At 50.1% G+C, this 19463-nt stretch overlaps 1 protein-coding gene across 5 annotated transcripts in view; it reads left to right on the forward strand.

Moving 5' to 3' along the window:
• The window catches only part of LOC125434938 (C-type lectin-like), a 443381-nt gene that overhangs the window by 181023 nt on the left and 242895 nt on the right, over nucleotides 1-19463 (forward strand). Inside the window, exons 1-3 of one of the 5 annotated variants that reach the window (XM_048500815.1) lie at nucleotides 9597-9647; nucleotides 10337-10419; nucleotides 11128-11222. The exons of 2 other annotated variants lie outside the window; for them this stretch is intronic. In XM_048500815.1, the coding sequence (XP_048356772.1) occupies nucleotides 10353-10419; nucleotides 11128-11222 (162 nt within the window). In that variant the 5' untranslated portion in view covers nucleotides 9597-9647; nucleotides 10337-10352. Of the gene's footprint in view, nucleotides 1-9596; nucleotides 9648-10336; nucleotides 10420-11127; nucleotides 11223-19463 lie in introns of those variants that run through there. 2 more of the 5 variants (XM_048500810.1, XM_048500808.1) reach the window with 2 other exon arrangements.

Here is a 19463-nt window from a genome sequence, read left to right on the forward strand (position 1 = left end):
CCCCCGGTTTGGACGCTAAAGGGCCTTTGCCTTTTGTGCGAAGCAGATCCGTAAGAGGAAGGACAAGTTCAGCAAATTGAGGAATAAAGTCACGGTAGAAGTTGGCGAAACCCAAAAAGAATTGCAGTTCCTTGTGGTTAGTAGGAGTGGGCCAATTAACCACCGCTGCTACTTTGGCCGAATCCATTTCCAGCCCTTCGGGAGAGATTCTATAACCCAGATAATCCATGTTTGACTGATGAAACGCACATTTAGACAACTTCACAAAGAGGGAGTGGTCGAGGAGACGTTGCAACGCAGCGCGGACTAAACGTACGTGCTCCTCTTCATTTTGTGAATATATAAGAACATCATCTAAGTATACAACCACTCCTTTGAACAAAAATTCTTGTAATACTTCATCAGTGACATGAAAGCCCTGGGGGCCCCAGATAACCCGAAGGGCATTACGAGATATTCATATTGACCGAACTTAGTATTAAAAGCTGTCAAATGTTCAAACCCTTCAGCGATGCGTACCCTATAATATGCTTCATGTAAATCTAGTTTCGTAAAAATACGACCCTTTTCCAGTGCATCTAAGAGGTCTTTGATCAGGGGTAAGGGGTACTTATTCGATACAGAGACAGCGTTTAGTCCACGGTAATCAGTGCACAATCTGAGGGTTCCATCCTTCTTTTTGACAAAAAGCACAGGGGCGGCGTGGGTATTTTTGGTAGCCCGTTGAATAAATCTGCGAGCTAGATTTTTATCCAGGAAGGCACGAAGTTCCCTCTCCTCAGCAGGGCTCATTCGATATATTCTACCTTTGGGGAGTTGAGCTCCCGGAACTAGGAGGATCTTGCAATCCGTATCCCGATGGGGGGGTAATTGATCACATTCCTGTTCTTCAAACATTCTGGATAAGTCCCAATGGGGAATACCTTCTAACTTGGAGCTGGGAGAGACATCGAGAGTCATGGGCTGAAGTGCACTGGAGAGATCCTTAGATTCCTCCGGTGGTTCTCCCTCATGCATATGATCCCCACAAGGAGGTTCAGTGAAACGGACGATACGTTGATTCCAAAGTATGGTGAGCTCATGGGATATTAACCAGGGCACGCCCAAGACTATGGGATGTTTGGCAACTGACGCTAAGATGAAACTGCGTCTCTCCCAGTGTTCTGCACACCGTAGGAGCACCGGCTGGGTTTTAAAACGTGCGGGACCTTCGGTGCCTAGCGGACTGCCATCCATTTAGGTGAATGGAATGGGCTTGACAAGGGCAATGCGCTCAAGACCCAGCTGCTCAGCAATCTGGGGTCTCATTAGACAGTGGGAACAGCCAGAGTCAACTAGCGCGCGCGCAAGGATGCTTGTGTTTTTCGAAGTGTTATCCAAGGAAGTCGTTATAGTAATGGGGGCGCCGCCTTCACTCACTGCATCTGGGGCTGGGTTCTCCTCCGTCGGAGCTGACGACAGGCTCACCGCACTTTCGGGCTCATTGACATCCTCGATTTCCTCCGCGTCGTCTTCAAAAACCGCCTTTGATGTTCCCTGCGAACCTTTCGGTCCTGGCTTGCGGGGCAACTTCGCTGTAAGTTTACGTGGAGCCGGGGTGGGGGCCTTTTGTTTCTTCGGGCAATTAGCTGCCATATGACCTGGGCCCCCACAATAAAGACATAATCCCAGGCTGCGGCGACGTTCCGATGTAGTTTCCACCGGAGGTCCCGCAACAACTTTCCTCGGGAGCTTAGGCACGGCCGCTTTACGCTAAGTGGCCTTGCTAATGGCTGGTCCTTCTTCCCGCTTTTGGAACGAAAGTGAGACGAGTGCGGCGTATGGTCGTGCCCACCTTCAATCCATTCCTCGCTATCGCATTTGCGTTCATGGTACATGACTGACCATTCACAGATAACGGGATCCACTGCTTCAAAAAAATATTCGCATTTCATGCGTTCCGGCAAGTCAGGGAGTTTGCAGGCCACTGCTCGGAATTCGCGGGCGAATTCAGCGAAGGGTCGGTTGCTTTGTTTGATCATTTTGAGAGTCTTGATGGCTTTATTTTCTGCGTCGGAATCCTGGAAACGAAGCCGAAGTCCCTGGAGCAATCCAGCTACAGTTTGGACGTCATCAACTCCTAGTTCATATAATTCCACGAACCACTGAGCAGCCTCTCCATCTAAAACCGAACCGATATCTCGAACCTTTTCAGCTTCGGAGCGATACATATTGTCAAATTCTTGCATATGGGCGTCTAGTTGGAGGATGAAATATGGTAGTTTAGAGGCTGTCCCATCAAATTGCACTGGGATGGGAGGTCGAAAGTAGCCCCTAACCTGAGCTGGAGCCGCCTTCGCCGAGCCGCAGAACAGGTACCTCTGATAAGCGGTGGTGGTACCGTGATCTTAACCCTTCTGGGTTATGGCGCTTTGTAAACCTGGGGAGCCGCATCTCTTGGTGCAATGCGAACTTGGATCGGGGCAACGGGGGTCGAGTCCCCGCCGGGGTATCCACACGGGTAGGTACGGTCTGGGCTGCTGCTCTGTCCATCTGGAGCGCCCGTTCCAACTCAGCCAATTCCCTTTCCCTGCGGGTGAGGGCATTCCATCGAAAATCCAGGGCATCTCTTTCCCGTTGCAGCCGTTCCCTTTCGGCCCGTTGCATCGCGGCGTCGACCTCGCCCTGTGTCCGAAGGGCTTTCAAACTATCATGCTGACGTTGCAAGTCAATTTTGGACTACTCCATGACTTTATCCTGAACAGTAAGATCCTGGAGGTATTGTTGTCGAAGCACCTCCTTCTCACGAACCAATTCAGCCTGAAATTCGTGACGTTGTTGCTCGCGTTCTTTGATCAGGGCTGCACGCTCCTGTTCAAGGGCCTCGCGCTCCATTTGCCAGTCACGTTTCACTATTTCCAGAGCTTCTAGCTGTTCCCCCCAATGGCCCAGGTCCGGTTCAGAAGGTAGCTCCACGTTGGGTAGGGCAGCAGCCCCTTGAAGTTCCTCCTGCTCCGCAGAGTCCTGGCCACGGTTGTCCTCCGCAAAGGAAAGTCGAACCTGGGACCCTCGTGGTACTTCCACATCGCCTTTTGGTGCGTCCTCAGGCGCAGGCAGGATGAAATCCATGGAGTCTCGGGGCGCTGAGGAACAGGACCCCTTCGGTCGCGCTCCGGTGCTCTGCCATTGGTGTTCGGGGGGGGGGTTCATCTAGGTAATGATCCAGGAACTTTTCCAAGGATCCCTGGGTGTCGCCATGGATGGTTGATAACCCAATTTCCTCGACGACCGTTCTCATCACCGGTTTGTAATCCACATGTTGGCGGGTGGTGATGTGCTTTTCCCGAGGGGCACGATCCATCAACACCCCGCCACCAGGGTCACAAAACTCCTGACGCACTTCTAAACGTTCAGCGGACACCGTCCGTCTGGCCATCAGGGCAGCCTCGTCCACTTGCTCCTGCAGGTGGAGAAAAGCCAGGTTTCGGCTAAGCCGGGGCTTGGAGAGGGTCACCAAGGAGATCGATTCTGCTGGCTCCTCCAATTCAGTGGTAACCGGGAGAGAAGAAACGAAACCCTCTTTGGGGGCTATCGCTCCTTCCTCATATTCCGCATTAAGCGGATCACGGAGCCCCAACCTCTGCATGTTGGAAGACATCAGAGATCCACAGGAACGGACAGGGTGATGTTGAAAACGCCACGTCAATCTGAAACAATGGAGAATATGAGACTCTGCATAATGTAAGGAATCAGAAAGGACTAGAATCAAAGTAACTTCAGCAGTTCTTTATTTCTTAAACTTCCATGATGCTCAATACACGGAATGCAGAGTCTGACACTTTCCCGCCAACACGCTGCTTTTACGAGCGTTATTACACCCGCCCCAAATTCCCCAAACAGTTTCCCACGAAAAGTAAAGTCAAGCTTCAAACACACAAGATAAGCAAAGGCAGCAAGGTTAAACCAGCCATCCCGGGCACACAGCCCAGACCGAGGAATGTTATCAAGGCCAAAGCTGGCCAAGATGAAATAGAGCTCAAATCACAACCTTACAGGTAGAGCCGGAGGAGGGGGGCAGAGCCTGGTGTGGAGGTGTGTTTCCAAGCAGTGTAATCCACAGTAATTTTTGCCTCCAGATTTCAGGTGCAGCACAAGCGTCGTTGTCCTGTTTTTTGCGAGGCGGGGAGCGGTGGGGGGCGGGGTGGTAACCAGTACTGTTCCAGGATTCCATTTAAACAGGATATTTTAGCCCATGAAAGGAGAAGGGGGAAGGGAAATACAGGAAGCTTCTGGTCTTGGGAAACAGCTGTTAGTGCCAATTGAATTTGTTGCTAGCATTTTTTGAATCCCTTCAGCCCCACGAAAGAAGTTCCACTTCAGGAGATGTCGACTGTTTCTGCTGAATTGCCCTGGTGGATTTTTGGACTTTTTTCACTTGCTGCTTTAAAGTTTTCCTGTTGTCAACATGCAGACATTTTCTTGTGCTCCAGAGCCCAATCTTGGTAGGGAATTTAATAATAGGGATGCAGCAAAGAAATGAATGAGAAGAAATGGAAGAGAAAGAGAGTCCCCTGCCCTTCTGAATGGAAAGAACAGGATTCCCAACTGGGGGCTGGGAAATTTCTGGTGATTTGGGAGTGGAGTCTGGGAAGTTTGGGGTTGGGAGGGGTCTCATGCCATGGGGCCCACCCTCCAAAGCAGCCATTTGCTCCAGGAGAACTGATCTCTGTAGTCTAAAGAGCCACTGTGTTTCTGGGATATCTCCAGGCCCCACCTGGACAGATTTATGGAGGAGAAGTCGATCTATGGCTACCAATCTTGATCCATCACCACCTCCTGTGGCAGCATATTCCAAACACCAATCACACGTTGCGTGAAGAAGTGTTTCCTTTTATTAGTCCTAATTCTTCCCCCCAGCATTTTCAATGAATGCCCCCTGGTTCTAGTGTTGTGAGAAAGAGAGAAAAATGTCTCTCTGTCAACATTTTCTACCCCATGCATAATTTTATAGACTTCAATCCTATCCCCCCTCAGACGTCTCCTCTCCAAACTAAAGAGCCCCAAACGCTGCAGCCTCTCCTCATAGGGAAGGTGCTCCAGTCCCTCAATCATCCTCGTTGCCCTTCTATGCACTTTTTCTATCTCTTCGATATCCTTTTTGAGACGTGGCAACCAGAACTGGACATAGTACTCCAAGTGCGGTCGCACCACTGCTTTATATAAGGGCATGACAATCCTTGCAGTTTTATTCTCAATTCCTTTCCTAATGATCCCCAGCATAGAGTTTGCCTTTTTCACAGCTGCCCTGCATTGAGTTGACATTCCCATGGAACTATCAACTAAGACGCCTAGACTTGGGGTCGAGCAAGATGTTCAAGTAAGCAGCTGTCCTGCAGGTCCCGGGCATGATTTCAAACTGAAGGGGGGAAAACAGGCTCCTTGCTTTACTAACTAGGAGTTGATGTTCCTGGTCGAATAGCCGTTCCTTGATATGGTGGCGCAGATCACTGGGGGGAAGCATAAGGAGCTGGTCCCAGGTGAAACCCAGGGAGGAGATCTTAAGCTTGATGTGGGCCCACCAGGCAGAAGACTGGAGTTCAGGGAGGGAGCAGTGAATAAGGCTGTTAGGATCACTGAAAAAACAAAGCCGGATCCAGAATTTAAGAGTGATCCACCATGCCCTTGTTTCCAGGAGATGTTGTCCTGCCTCTAGGCAGAGGGCCGCGTAGGGTACACAGTGGGGGACCCCGAAAAGCTTGTATAAAAATTTCGATTGTATTCGCTCCAGAGATATATGCCAAGCTTCAATCCACAGGGGAACCCCGTAGAGAAGTTGTTGGGACACCTTAGCATTAAATACCCTTAGGGCAGCCGGAATAAACTTGCCACCCTTGGAGAAAAAAAACCTTTCCACGGCTGCGGAAGTGATTTGGCAGCCCTTAACAACAGTTTCCCTATGTTTGGTCCAGCTGGTTTTATGATGGAGATGAATGCCCAGATATTTATAGAACTTGACCTGTTCAATAGTTTCTCCATCTAGGTACCAGTTGGAGATCTTAAAGGTGCTTGAAAAGACCAGGATCTTAGACTTGAGAGAGTTAATTGACAACAGATTGTTGACACAATATTCACTGCATTTGGATAGAAGGCGGGATAGGCCGACCTTAGTGCGCGATAGTAAAAGTGCATCATCGGCGTAGAGCAGAATTGGCAGCGACACGTTCCCCAAGGTAGGGCAGTGAGAGTCAATTGTTCTCAAGGTGGGGGCGAGGCCATTTAGAAACAGATTGAACAGGAAAGGGGCCATAACGCATCCCTGTTTAACTCCTTCGGTTACTCTAATTTTAGGGGTCAATAGGCCAAAGGGTGGACATTTCACTTGGCAGGTATTGTTGGTGTGCAGAGCTTTTATGAGCACTAAGAGTCTGGGATCGATTTCCAGGGTCTCAAGTTTCTGCCATAGGAGCTCTCTTGAAACTGAGTCAAAGGCCCCTTTAAGATCGATAAAGGCCGTGTAGAGGTTGACTTTGCCTCTCTTGATATATTTGGAAATGACCATGTTTAGGACCATGCAGTGATCTAGGGTGGAGTGCCCTTTTTTGAAGCCAATTTGTTCTGGACTCAAAATCCTGTTGCTGTCAATCCAGGATAGAAGTTTTTTAAGCAAAAATTTAGCGTAGAGCTTACCGGTTATTGATAGGAGGCTAATGGGCCTGTAGTTGGCTGGAAGAGAAGGATCTCCTTTTTAAAATATCGGTGTTACTATGGCATTGGTCCACGAAGAGGGGACTATGCCGGTTTTGTTAACTGAGGTAAACAGTTGGGCTAAAAGCGGAGACCACCAGTCGATAAATGTTTTGAATATATCAGGCGGAAGAGCATCTGGGCCTGGAGCTTTGTGGGACTTCAGTTGCTCAATCAGTGGTTTGACTTCTTCGGCAAGCACAGGTGGCCAGATAGGAAAGGTGGAAATGGGGGGTAAGGTGTCAGAAGCAAGATTTCTACTGTTATCGCCAAACACCTCTTGAAAATAAGTAAACCATATATGTTGGTCTATAGTAGTTGTTGGCGAGGGGGGGTGGGGTGGGTAGTGTGGTGGCCAAGTTTGCAGATGATACCAAATTATGTAGGGTGGTAAGAACCACAAAGGATTGCGAAGAGCTCCAAGCGGACCTTGATAAATTAGGTGAGTGGGCTAAGAAATGGCAAATGCAGTTCAATGTAGCCCCCCCCCCATCTGGTCTGATCCAGCAGGCTAGTTCTTATGTTCTTATGTTCTTATGAACATCTGGAGAGCCGCAGGTTCCCTACCCCTGGCCTAGACCTACCATTCAATATGACTCGCCGCCCTCCCCCCCTTTTCTCTTGGGGAGAATTTTTTAAAAATTTTTAAAGTGGGGTTGACCGGACACCTCTATTATACCGCCGGGGGAGGGCGGTATAAAAATGAAATAATAAATAAATAAAAATAAAATAAAAATTATCATTATTATTGTTATCGCTGTTTTAAAGGTTTTTAATACTTTATTTATATTTATATTTTATGCTGTACACCGCCCAGAGCCCCTTGGGGATGGGGCGGTATAAAAGTTTAAACAATAAATAAATAAATAAATAAATAAATAAATAAATAAATAAATAAATAAATAAATAAATAAATAAATAAATAAATAAACTCAATTCTCCAGATCAGAGTCCACTGGTCAAGTGTAGGAGAGGGGAATCAAACCCGGTTCTCTAGATAATGGTCCACTGGTCAAATGGAGTAGAAAAGAGGCAAACTCAATGCTCCAGATCAGAGTCCACTGGTCAAGTGGAGGAGAGTGGAAGCAAACCCAGTTCTCCCAATAAGACTCTGCTTGTCAAGTGTAGGAGAGGGGAATCAAACGCGGTTCTCTAGATAAGAGTCCACTGTCAAGCCAAGAAGGGGGGAATTGAACCTAATTTTCTAGATAACAGGCCATTGATCAAGAAGAGGAGAGGGGAAGCAGACCTGGTTTGCTTGTCAAGTGGAGGATCAGGGCATCAAACTTGGTTCTCCAAAATCCATTGGTCAGCTGGAGCAGTGGGAAATCAAATCCAGTTCCCTAGATAAGACTCTGCTTGTGAAGTGGAGGAGAGGGGAAGCAAACCCAGTTCTCCAGATTAGAATCCACAGTTATTCAATCTACACCACGCTGGCTCTCCAGTTGTACTGTGCAGACCAACAGGACGTCCAGGGTTTAAGCTTTCAAGCGTCAGAGGTCACGTCATCAGATATAGCTTGTGACCCTGGAGAACTGCTGCCTGTCACAAGAGACAATATTGCTTAAAAGGTCCAATGAAGTAAGCCGGACCCACAAATAACCTGCAAAGTATAAAGGAAGCTTTCTTCTTGACTTGGGATGTAGAGGCTGATAGTGAAGAGTTTAGGATGCCATCCTGAAAGGCAGAGGTATTCCTCCGATTGGGCAAAGTGGGTAGTTGCCCAGGGCGCCCCCTTGTGGGGGGCGCAAAAACTGCAGGTTCGTTTGTGGGTTTTTTGTATTTTCAGTGTTTTTCATTTTTGGCCTGCAGAGGGCGCAGTTTTTAGGCTAGCAGCACCAGAATTTCAGGGATTTTTCAGGAGACTCTCCTGATGATATCACCCAGGTTTGGTGAGGTTTGGTTTACGGAGTCCAAAGTTATGGATTCTCAAAGGGAGTGTCCCCATCCCCCATTGTTTCCAATGGGAGCTAACAGGAGATGGGGCTACACCTTTGAGGGTGCATAACTTTGGACCCCCTGAACCAAACTTCAGACCTGGTGGAAAAAATCGTTGTTTAGTCACGGTGGGAGAGGGTGGCATCAAACTCAGGTTTTGCCCAGGGCTCCAGTTTGCCTAGGTACGCCACTGGTGAAAGGGGAGGGGAAAGGTCACAGGGTGCGGCATGTCTGAAACCCCAGTGTGAGTAGCCCTAATGCTGGCATGAGAGGCAGTAACGCAGGACAAGGGCCAGCCATGTTGCCGTACAGCAGCTGTGCAGCAGTGCTGCGTATCTGCAGTGGTCGCAGTGGGCCAGAGTCTCTGCCTTGCTCTGTGGTTCAACCCATAGAGCACTATCATGAGAGAAAATGAAATGGCTCCCTTGTCAGAACAGCCCTGGTCAGAGCTCCCAAACTCCCAGAGGGGGCTGATTATGTTCTTATGTTCTTATTAAGTGGCTGTCCAATGGGGAGGCCCCACTGTTGGTCCAACCGCCTCCCCATCAATCTATGGGGGGGAGTGTTATAGGCCACAGAAACCCATTGTTGCCCACTCTCTGTCCAGCCCCACCCCTCCCTTGATCTGGCTGGTTCCAATGGCTCCCAGTGTCTTCCGCTGTGTGACTGGTGGCATCTGATGCTTTGGTGCCGGCGCAACGGCTCCAGTCTCCCCCCTTCCCCCCCCACTTTCAACACACACCCTCGATACACAATTCTCTAGAAACACTATGTGTTTTCTCAAGATAAATATTTTTATCAGCGTCTATGCAAAATAGTTCCTCCAAGATAGGCCAGATCTCAGAGTTTACTTTACTGTAAATTTTCCAAAGAAATTGACGCACCCACAAATACAGCCTATAAAAGCCCCAACAAACGTTGTCATTTGCACAGGTGGGCGACTGAATTATCAGCTCGATAGGTTAACCGGGAGGATAGAGAGACAGGTGAGTGCCAGCCGTGCTCCCCCTGAGCCTTGGTGCTCAAGGGCGAGTGTTTCCTTTTCGCTGGAGTTCAGCACTGGAGATTTCCATTGTGAAAGTGGACTCCCTGCGGTTGCTGTGACCTTTAGATTAGTGGCCACCATGAGCATCCAAGATAGAGGAATCCGGACACAGTGGGATGGGCGGAGGGCACCCCCAGTACGCCCAAATTAACTTTTCATTTTAGTAATCCTAATTCCTTGGTGCTGCACTGGACCAGAACTGAAAACTGGGATTTCTTTCTCTACTACTAGTCAGGCTGGTGCTGAGAGGTTCTTTACAGGAGGGATTGGCAGAGTGTAAATCCAAACTCCTCTTCTTCTACTCACTGTGAAACCTGCCAGGTGACTTTGAGCCAGTCACAGTCTTCTCAGAACTCACCTGCCTCACAAGTTGTCTGTTGTGGGTAGAGGAAGGGAAAAGGAGCTTGGAAGCCAAGACTCAAGTAGGACACAAAAACCATCTCTTCTTCTGTTAGGTTATCATTAATGGGAGCCGTGTTTGCAATGCTGTCTTCCATGCCAAGGTAGAAGGCCCTGTTTGTCTGCCCTGGATTTGGCACCGTGATTGGTGGAAGAGTCCCATTGGTCCAGCTGCCACCTGAGTCTCTCTCGGCCTCCTCCCTTTTCATCCCCTGCTCTTGCTCTCCACAGGACTGGAAGAAAGAAGATGGGCCTCCTTCCCTGGGTCACCTTGGCCTTCTGTGGCTTCCTAGTCGCTGGTCCAGGCCCAAGAGTTAAGTTTCTACAGAACCCCCCAGACACAACCCAGCAAATAGCATTTTTGCCAGTTTGTACACAATATTCTGTAATCATTCCCAGAGACCAGAACTTGGGTCTCTGGCAGAATCCTTCCTTCCTTCTCAGGGGCAGTCCCATAAGCAGGTTTGTAGGATCTCTTGCTCTCAGGAGGGTTCCAGAAAAACACATCTGATGTAGGATTCTTTTCCTACAGATGCAGGCATTAAAGAGGAACAGCTTCAAAAGCAGACCTCTAAACCAGGGATCCCCAGAACCTCTTAGCCTTTGGGCACCTTTGCGATTCCAGAACAGGGTGGGGGGCACAAATTCTCCACCCAAACAGCAGTATTTGAATCGACATATCTGATTGGCTCTTCAGAGGCCAATCAGAAGCCCTGCTGGACAACAGGCCCACCCACCTTCTAAAAACCACCAAGCAGGTGCCAAGAAAACTACTGGTGGGTGAAATCAGTACCATACTGGGGAGCTCTGCTCTGCTCTAGACACAACCAATGAAATGATGTTCTTGTTCTGGAAGGGAAACCACTGACTATCTGAAAACAGGGATTCTTTGCCATTGTTCTAGCAGCCAAGGTCCCTTCTAGTCCCACCTGTCCTCATATCCTATCCTTTTCTCCAGATTCACAGTCTTTTCATATATTCTCTCCCCCCACCCCTGTTTTTTTACCCTTTTCCTTGAGCAGGTGTGGAAGCGTCGTCATGCCCTCCAGGATGGATGTCCTCCCGACGCAGGTGCTATGGATTTTTCCAACGTAAAATGATCTGGGCTGAAGCAGAGGTAAGAAGAGGCGCTTCTTGGCCACTCTCTACCCATCCCGCTGAGTCAGCAACCTGTGTTAGCTACCCTGCCTGCCAGCCAGCATTCATCAGAGACCCACTGGGGCTTTCCGCACTACAGAAGGGAGCTAAGGTCGACTCGGTTCCCTTCAGTGGGGGGCGATTCCAGGCTGTCCGCACAGCAACTTACTTGGCCCCCTGGAACCGAGCTAAGTGGGCAGGATCATCTTGGTGCCTGTTTCGCTCCTCGATCATGATTGGAGCTTGTGTTACCATGGGAAATGGGAGCGTTCTTTTTTTACAGTGTTTACAGTTTACGGTTACATGCCCGCCACGACTCTCCTGTTCTGCACATGCCACAAAAGCAGCGCCTGATTGGTTGAACAGATGAGGTGTCGTTTCGATGCATCCGCACTTCGAAGCTTCGAAGCGGTATCAACCTTGTTCCATCAGAAAGGTGCAGTTCATAACTGCGACAGGGATGTCGCAGTTCTGGGGGGGGGTGGGGACCTGAGACAAAACAATGTTGAGCTCAGTTGCAGTGCGGATACATTGAGGTGAACTTAGATAGAAACCAGTACAACTCTGTCAGTGCGGAAAGCCCCACTGTCTCTAAACATGGAGGTTCTATACAATGATAGTTTTTTTTGTACTAAATCCCCTTTTGAATTCACCCATGGGAGGGGCCACAGTTGACTTGTGTGCCAGTGAATTCCATAAACTTGTTCTACATTATATGTGTTAAAATAATCACTTTTGGTGCATCCCGGATTTGCTGCTGGTCAGTTCCATTGGGTTTTCTTTTTTGGAGTTATTGTTCGATTATTAAAGGAGTACAGGGAACAGTCCCCTCTGCCTTCTCTGCCTAATTTTATAAGCCTCTGCCATACTTCCCTGTGTAATTTCTGTTTTAAAATGAAAAGCCCCACAATGCTTTAGCCTTTTGCCTTGAATTCACAAGAACATAAGAACGAGCCTGCTGGATCAGATCAGAGTCCATCTAGTCCAGCACTCTGCTACTCGCAGTGGCCCACCAGGCACTCAAGCAAGTGCTCCAATATTTTACTCATTCTCTGTATCTCTCCTGGTTTAACAATAGTTTTTGAAATGTGGTGATCAGAACACGGAAGGACCAGAGTCAGAGACTGGTATTTACTTGAGTGTGTATCAGTTCCAGATAGTAATGTTTATAACCAAGGGTCAAAAATGTTGGACCCAGGGCCAGAGCGAGGGAGAATGGTGCCAGGAGCACCTGTGTGCCCTGCTCCCCCGCCGCACCGCGCCGCTCCCTGCTATGCCCATGCACCATTGGTGCTACGCCACTGGTTGGACACCTTTGGAACTGAGAACCAGGGGCCGCTTTAAAGTGGCTGATGCAGAAGGCGGGACCAAGAGCGAAAATTGCAGTAAGTATTTATTTTATATTTATTATTTATTTATTATTTATATTTATATGCCGCCCTCCCCGAAGGCTCAGGGCGGTGTCAATCACCACTAAAACAATTTAAAACATCAAATACATAATTTACAATAAAATAATATATAAAATACTAAAACTGCAGATGGCTTCAGCCCCTCCTTCCCCCTTTATGTACCCACGGGAGGCCAGATGTTCTTATGGCGAAGTTGACATCATCCCGGCGGGCCAAACGGTGGGAAATTTTGGTGGGAATACAGCTATCAACTGTACAACGATATGTCCAGGAAGATGTCCAGCGGAGAAGAAGACTGGGCCAGGAAGAGCAGTGAGCTCTGGTGTTCATTTGGAAGGCTTTTCTCAAAGCCACATCTTTTAAAACATCTTTTAAAACAGTGTACTTTAACAGGGATTTGCAGCGGTTATCTCTTTTTCTCCTTGCAAGTGTAAAGGATTCAATGGTGTTGATGGTGAAGTAACCTTGAGTGCATTCCACAGCCCGGGCGATGGGCCAGCTTCAACGGCGGAGACTTTATCTTTGCGCGGGAGATGAGGACTCCGTTCCCATGGGAAGCAGGAAGGGGGATGGGGTGAATAGAGTTATAACCTGTGCTTCTGGCGGGAAGTGTCATTCCTGCCACTGCGTGTACTTGAGCTTTTCTAGATGTCTGAATAAACGGTCTTTTTCACCAAAGAGCCTTTTATTTCTGCTTCTATGGAATTCCTTACATTGTGGCAGGAATCCTTAATCCATCTACTTTACTAGTGCAGTGGACCTCTAGTGTCTCGACATGGAGAGGTTGAATGTTACTGCGGAAGGTGCGGTAGCCCCCAAAGAGGGCTCCGACCTTTCCCTTCTGGATCTGGAGGAACCGGCAGGAGAACGGGCCTCGCTGGTGGCTCTTTCCCGTCCTCGTATCAGCACGAGTCTTCCTTTACTCCGTTGGAACGAGGGACGTGACGACGACCATGGGGACTTACATGAGTCGTTTGGGGCGCTGTCCATGGATCGAGCGCCTGTGGATCGGATCTCTACCCGTTTTCGTGTGGATTACAAACCTCAGATGCAACCTGTCATGGAGGAGACGGGCCTGACCACCTTTCATGCGGCAACCCAGGAATCCATTGAACGGTTCCTGGACTCGTATTTCGGTGATGCTCCCAAAGAACCACCGTGGCACAGCACTGGGGCCCGTCCAAAGGACACCGGGACTAAACCTGGGATTGGGAGGGGTGTCCGTACTGTTTGCCAATCGGACCCCCCTGACCCCGGGTCAGCGGCCGCACCGGAGGTGCCTCGGGGAGCCACCGGGGGCTACGGTGTCTCCGATGTCTCGCTTCCAGACGACGAAGAGTCCGAGGAAAGCCTGCACTCCCAGCCGGATCTGTTCCCTCTCCCATCGAAGGAAACCTGGGATGAGGAAGTGGGGCGACTGCGAGATGCCCAAGAAGCATGGACCCGTGAACGTCAGCTATGGGAGGAGGAACGGGCACAGTTGCAGCAAGAGCGCGAAAACCTGCAGAGGGACCGGGAACGGCAACGCAAAGAAGTCCAGCTCGAGTTGGACCGTGCCAAAGATGCGCTCCAACGACAATATGCCCAGAATCTGTCAGTCCATGATAAAGTCCTGGAACACTCCAGACTGGATTTACAACGGCAACGCGAAAGCGTTCAGGCCCTGCGCACGCAAAGTGAGCTCACTGAAGCTTTTAAACGGGACGAACTGGCTAAATTGGAACGAGAAAAAGCTGCTCTGCATGCGCACCAGGATGCATTGACCCGCAAGGAGAGGGAGCTGGCTGCGTTGGAGAGGGAGCTAAGGAGGCAGCAGACCAGGAAGCCCCAAGTTGGAGTCTATGCTGTTACTGATCATGCCGGCGCCAGGGGGGCCACGTACCTGGGTCCTGCCACCCAAACGCCAGCGGCACCGCCAGCGCCCCCGATTCCGGCCCCCCCGTACAACAGCTGCCTGCCCAACCTGCTCAACCCGCGCAACCGCCGCCCCAGCAGGCGCCAAGAGCCGTGGAAAGGGGCTACTATAGGCCCCCGATACCAGCCCGTTTTGATGGGACCGCTTCCAAACTTCCCTACTTCATTTTGCAACTCAATGCCCACTTGGAAGACTATGATGATTTATACCGGTCTGAGCGCGAAAAAATACGGGACATCGGCTCAGTCCTGGATGGGGCAGCAGCCGACTGGTTCGTGACTCTTTTGGATTTGCAAGACGAAGACTCTCGCACGGTGCCCGCATTCCTCCAAGCCTTAAGAGCGCGCTTCCAAGATCCAGGCGCCGAGAATGAAGCTATCCGCACCATCAAAACTATCCAGCAAGGCAACCGCCCGTTTGCAGAATTTGCCCGTGAATTTCGTGCGGCGGCTGCTCGACTTCCTCCTGAGTGGCCTGAACGCATGAAATGCGAATACTTCTCGGATGCTGTGGACGGCAAGCTGCGTGAAACGGTGTTTTTAATTCGGGTTCCTCGTACTATTGCAGATTGGATCCAGTTGGGGTCCCAGGTGGCGTCTCGTTTGGAATACGCTCGTGCCGGAGGCCGCCCACGCCCAAAACCCACCACTGCGCCCACCAAGCCAAGCCCAGCCGCCCCTACCGAAACCACCTCTGAACGCCGTCGCCGACTGGGATTGTGTCTTTACTGCGGAGGGCCAGGTCATCTAGCCGCCAACTGTCCCAAGAAACAAAAACCAACCGCTCCAGCTACGCGCACTCCATCTGCCAAGCCACCACGCAGATCGGGGCCGCCTCCGACGGGCTCGTCTAAAGCGGTCATCGAAGGCGACCCAGAGGAGGGGGAAGCAGCTGTTTGCCTTTCTTCAGCCCCCATGGACATGGACCCGACTCCTGACGCGGTGAGTGAAGGCAGCGCTCCCATTACTGTCCAAGCGTTTCTGGCCAACCCCGCTAAACACACTCACATTATAGCCTCGGCCCTTGTGGATTCTGGCTGCTCCCACTGCTTAATGCGGCCCCAGGTGGCAGAGGAGCTAGGTCTGGACCAAATTCCCCTGGCTAAGCCCATACCATTCACCCAAATGGACGGCAGCCCCCTCGGGAACGAAGGACCGGCCCAGTTCAAAACACAGCCGGTTCTCCTCCGTTGCGCCGACCATTGGGAGAAAATTAGTTTTATTTTGGCGCCAGTGGCCAAACACTCCATAGTTTTGGGCATGCCATGGTTATTGTTACATGAACCAAAGTTCATTTGGAAAGAACGGATCTTAGAATTCACTGACCCTCCTTGCGGTGAACACATGAATTGGGGGGAAAACCCAACTTCTCCTGACACACCCCCCTCCCTGGCTTCTTCAGCGATTGCTCCCGATTCTATTGGCATCCCACCTGCGTATCATGATCTAGCCAGAGTTTTTCAGGAGCAAGAATGCGATCAGTTGCCACCCCACAGAGACACTGACTGCAAAATCGTTATACAACCAGGGGCGCAACTGCCCAAAGGTAGAATCTACCGCATGAGTCCCAATGAGGAGAAGGAACTTCGTGCCTTCTTGGACAAGAACCTCGCTCACGGGTTCATACGGCGGGCTACCAAACACACACACGCTGCTCCCGTTTTGTTTGTAAAAAAGAAAGATGGGTCTTTACGGCTTTGCACAGATTATCGAGGTCTCAATGCAGTCTCCCTGTCCAATAAATATCCTTTGCCTTTGATCAAGGACCTTTTAGATGCACTCGGCAAAGGGCGCATTTTCACTAAATTGGACTTGAGAGAAGCTTACTACAGGGTCAGAATTGCTGAAGGCTATGAACACTTGACTGCGTTTAACACAAAGTTTGGACAGTTTGAATACTTGATAATGCCATTCGGGTTAAGTGGGGCCCCTGGGGCTTTTATGGCCCTTATCAACGAAGTTCTCCATGATTTATTGTACAAGGGAGTTGTGGTATACTTAGATGACGTTTTAATTTACTCTCAAAACATGGAAGAGCATGAAACATTGGTTCGGGAGGTATTGAAACGCTTGCTCGACAACTCCCTCTTTGCCAAACTCTCCAAATGCTGTTTTCACCAGACCTCCATTGACTATTTGGGTTACCGGATCTCGCCCGAGGGCTTGAAAATGGATCCTGCTAAAATTGACGCAGTCCTCCAATGGCCTGCCCCCACCAACCGCAAAGAACTCCAATCTTTTCTTGGTTTTGCTAATTTCTATCGTGACTTTATACCCCAATTCGCTGAACTGACTCTCCCTCTCACAGACCTCTTACGCACTAAAGGTAAAGATCCAATGTCCGCCAAGCCCGGGGCCCCCCTTCCCTGGTCTGAAGAGTGTCAAACAGCCTTTCAACTCTTAAAGTCTGCTTTTACCACCGAACCTATCCTAAAGCACCCTGACCCAGATCTCCCGTTTGTGGTTCACGTGGATGCCTCGGACAAAGCACTTGGGGCAGCCCTGTTGCAGAAAAATAAAGATGGTAGGCTGGTTCCGTGTGCTTATTTGTCTAAGAAGTTCTCTGGTGCTGAACTCAACTGGACTGTAGGAGATAAAGAGACTGCGGCCATCAAAGTAGCACTCTCCACTTGGCGCCACTGGCTGGAGGGGGCTAAACACCCCTTTCAGGTTTGGTCGGATCACAAAAACCTGGCAGCTCTTTCTACCCCCCTCAAGATGTCCGCAAAACAACTCCGTTGGGCCGATTTCTTTTCTCGTTTCTCTTTCACAGTCCATTTTTTCCCCGGGAAAACCAATAAACTGGCTGACGCGCTCTCGCGCCTACCCGGGGAGGGGGGTGGAGCTGCCTTACGGGACATTCCACGCACTGTTCTCTCCCCCTCCCAGTTGGGGCTGGCTGTCACCCGATCTCAAACGTCCACTCCTCCTCCACCCCCCATTCCTAGTCTCGTCTCTCCTTTCCTGCGGGAACTCGAGGAGGCGGGGCTGCACGAGCCTCCAGCGGAAGAAAGTGACTCCCAATTGCGTTTGGAGAATGGAGTTTGGCGGAGGGGGGAATGTTGGTACGTGCCTCCCCCCCTCCGCAAGCAGGTTCTTAAAGCCTGCCACGATGCCCGCTCGGCTGGACATTTTGGCTTTCTGAAAACTCTGCATTTGGCCCGCCGGCAGTTCTGGTGGCGCGCAATGCGCAAGGACATTGAGGCATATATTAAGGGCTGCTCGGTTTGTGCAGAAGCCAAAACCATTCCGGGAAAGCCCCATGGGCTGTTGAAACCTCTCCCGGTGGCCTCCCGCCCTTGGGAAGTCATCTCCATGGATTTTATTACAGATTTGCCCGAAAGTCATGGCAACACGGTTTTGTGGGTGGTGGTGGACTTATTTTCTAAACAAGCCCATTTTATTCCATGTGCTTCCATCCCCTCCGCTCCTAAGTTGGCACGGCTGTTCATTCAACATGTTTACCGTCTACATTCCGCCCCCGTTAAGGTGGTCTCCGACCGCGGCCCCCAATTCATTTCAAAGTTCTGGAAGGCGTTTTTGGGGTTGTTGGGGGCCGCCCCGGCAGTCGCCGCCCCCTACCACGTTCAAAGTGACGGTGAGACGGAGAGAACGAACAGAACCCTAGAGCAGTATTTACGTTGTTACACCAACTACCACCAAGACAATTGGTGCGAGCTTATTCCGTTTGCGGAGTACGCCTATAACAATGCGGTCCATAGCAGTACAAAGAAACCCCCCTTTGAAATTGTGTCTGGTCGCTCCTTCCCGCCGTTGCCACAACTACCCGCGACAGCTTTGGACCCTCCAGAATTTCAACAATGGATTTCGTCCCTAGCCGAGGGGTGGAAATCGGTCCAGACCGCCTTACAACAGGCTAAGGACTCCCAAAAGCTGCAAGCGGATAAACACCGCTCGGATTTCCCTCTGCGTGTGGGCGCTTGGGTGTATTTGTCCACCAAAAATCTCAGAGACGTGCATAAATTCTCCAAACTGGGCAAAAGATTCGTGGGACCTTTTCAGATTACTAAAGTGATTAATGATGTCACTGCCCGATTGGATTTGCCTAACTCTCTTAGTAACATTCATCCTGTCTTCCATTCCAGCTTGCTCAAGGAGGCTCCCGCTTCCGATGCCTGGCACGACCCGCCGGAGAGGCCCCCACCGACTATTATTGATGGCCACAAGCACTACGAAATTGACGCTATCCTGGACTCTCGCTTTAATCGCAAACGCTTGCAATATTTAGTCTCTTGGGTGGGATATTCCTCTGGGTATAATCAATGGATTTATTCCGAAAATATTGACGCCCCCACCCGTATTTCTGCTTTCCACCGCGCCTTTCCGCATAAACCTGGGGGGGAGGGGTCTTCTTTAAGGGAGGCAGAGTGTAAAGGATTCAATGGTGTTGATGGTGAAGTAACCTTGAGTGCATTCCACAGCCCGGGCGATGGGCCAGCTTCAACGGCGGAGACTTTATCTCTGCGCGGGAGATGAGGACTCCATTCCCATGGGAAGCAGGAAGGGGGATGGGGTGAATAAAGTTATAACCTGTGCTTCTGGCGGGAAGTGCCATTCCTGCCACTGCGTGTACTTGAGCTTTCTAAGATGTCTGAATAAACGGTCTATTTCACCAAAGAGCCTTTTATTTCTGCTTCTATGGAATTCCTTACAGCAAGGCTACTGAGAGGTGGGGCTTAACAGGGCTTAACAGAGGTTCCTCTTTGTCCTGGGCTGCTCAGAGGTGGGGCTCCTGAGGTGAGTCAGTCTTAGTTCAGTCTCTGAAACCAGTGGCGCGTGCCTAATGGCGCGAGCAATTTTGTTTTTTGTTTTTAAATTAATAAGGACATTTCTTGAGGGATAGTAGGTACAGATAGCTCCAGGGGGCACTGACA

The sequence above is a fragment of the Sphaerodactylus townsendi genome, linkage group LG06 (genome assembly GCF_021028975.2).
Source record: "Sphaerodactylus townsendi isolate TG3544 linkage group LG06, MPM_Stown_v2.3, whole genome shotgun sequence".
NCBI classification, from domain to species: domain Eukaryota; kingdom Metazoa; phylum Chordata; class Lepidosauria; order Squamata; family Sphaerodactylidae; genus Sphaerodactylus; species Sphaerodactylus townsendi.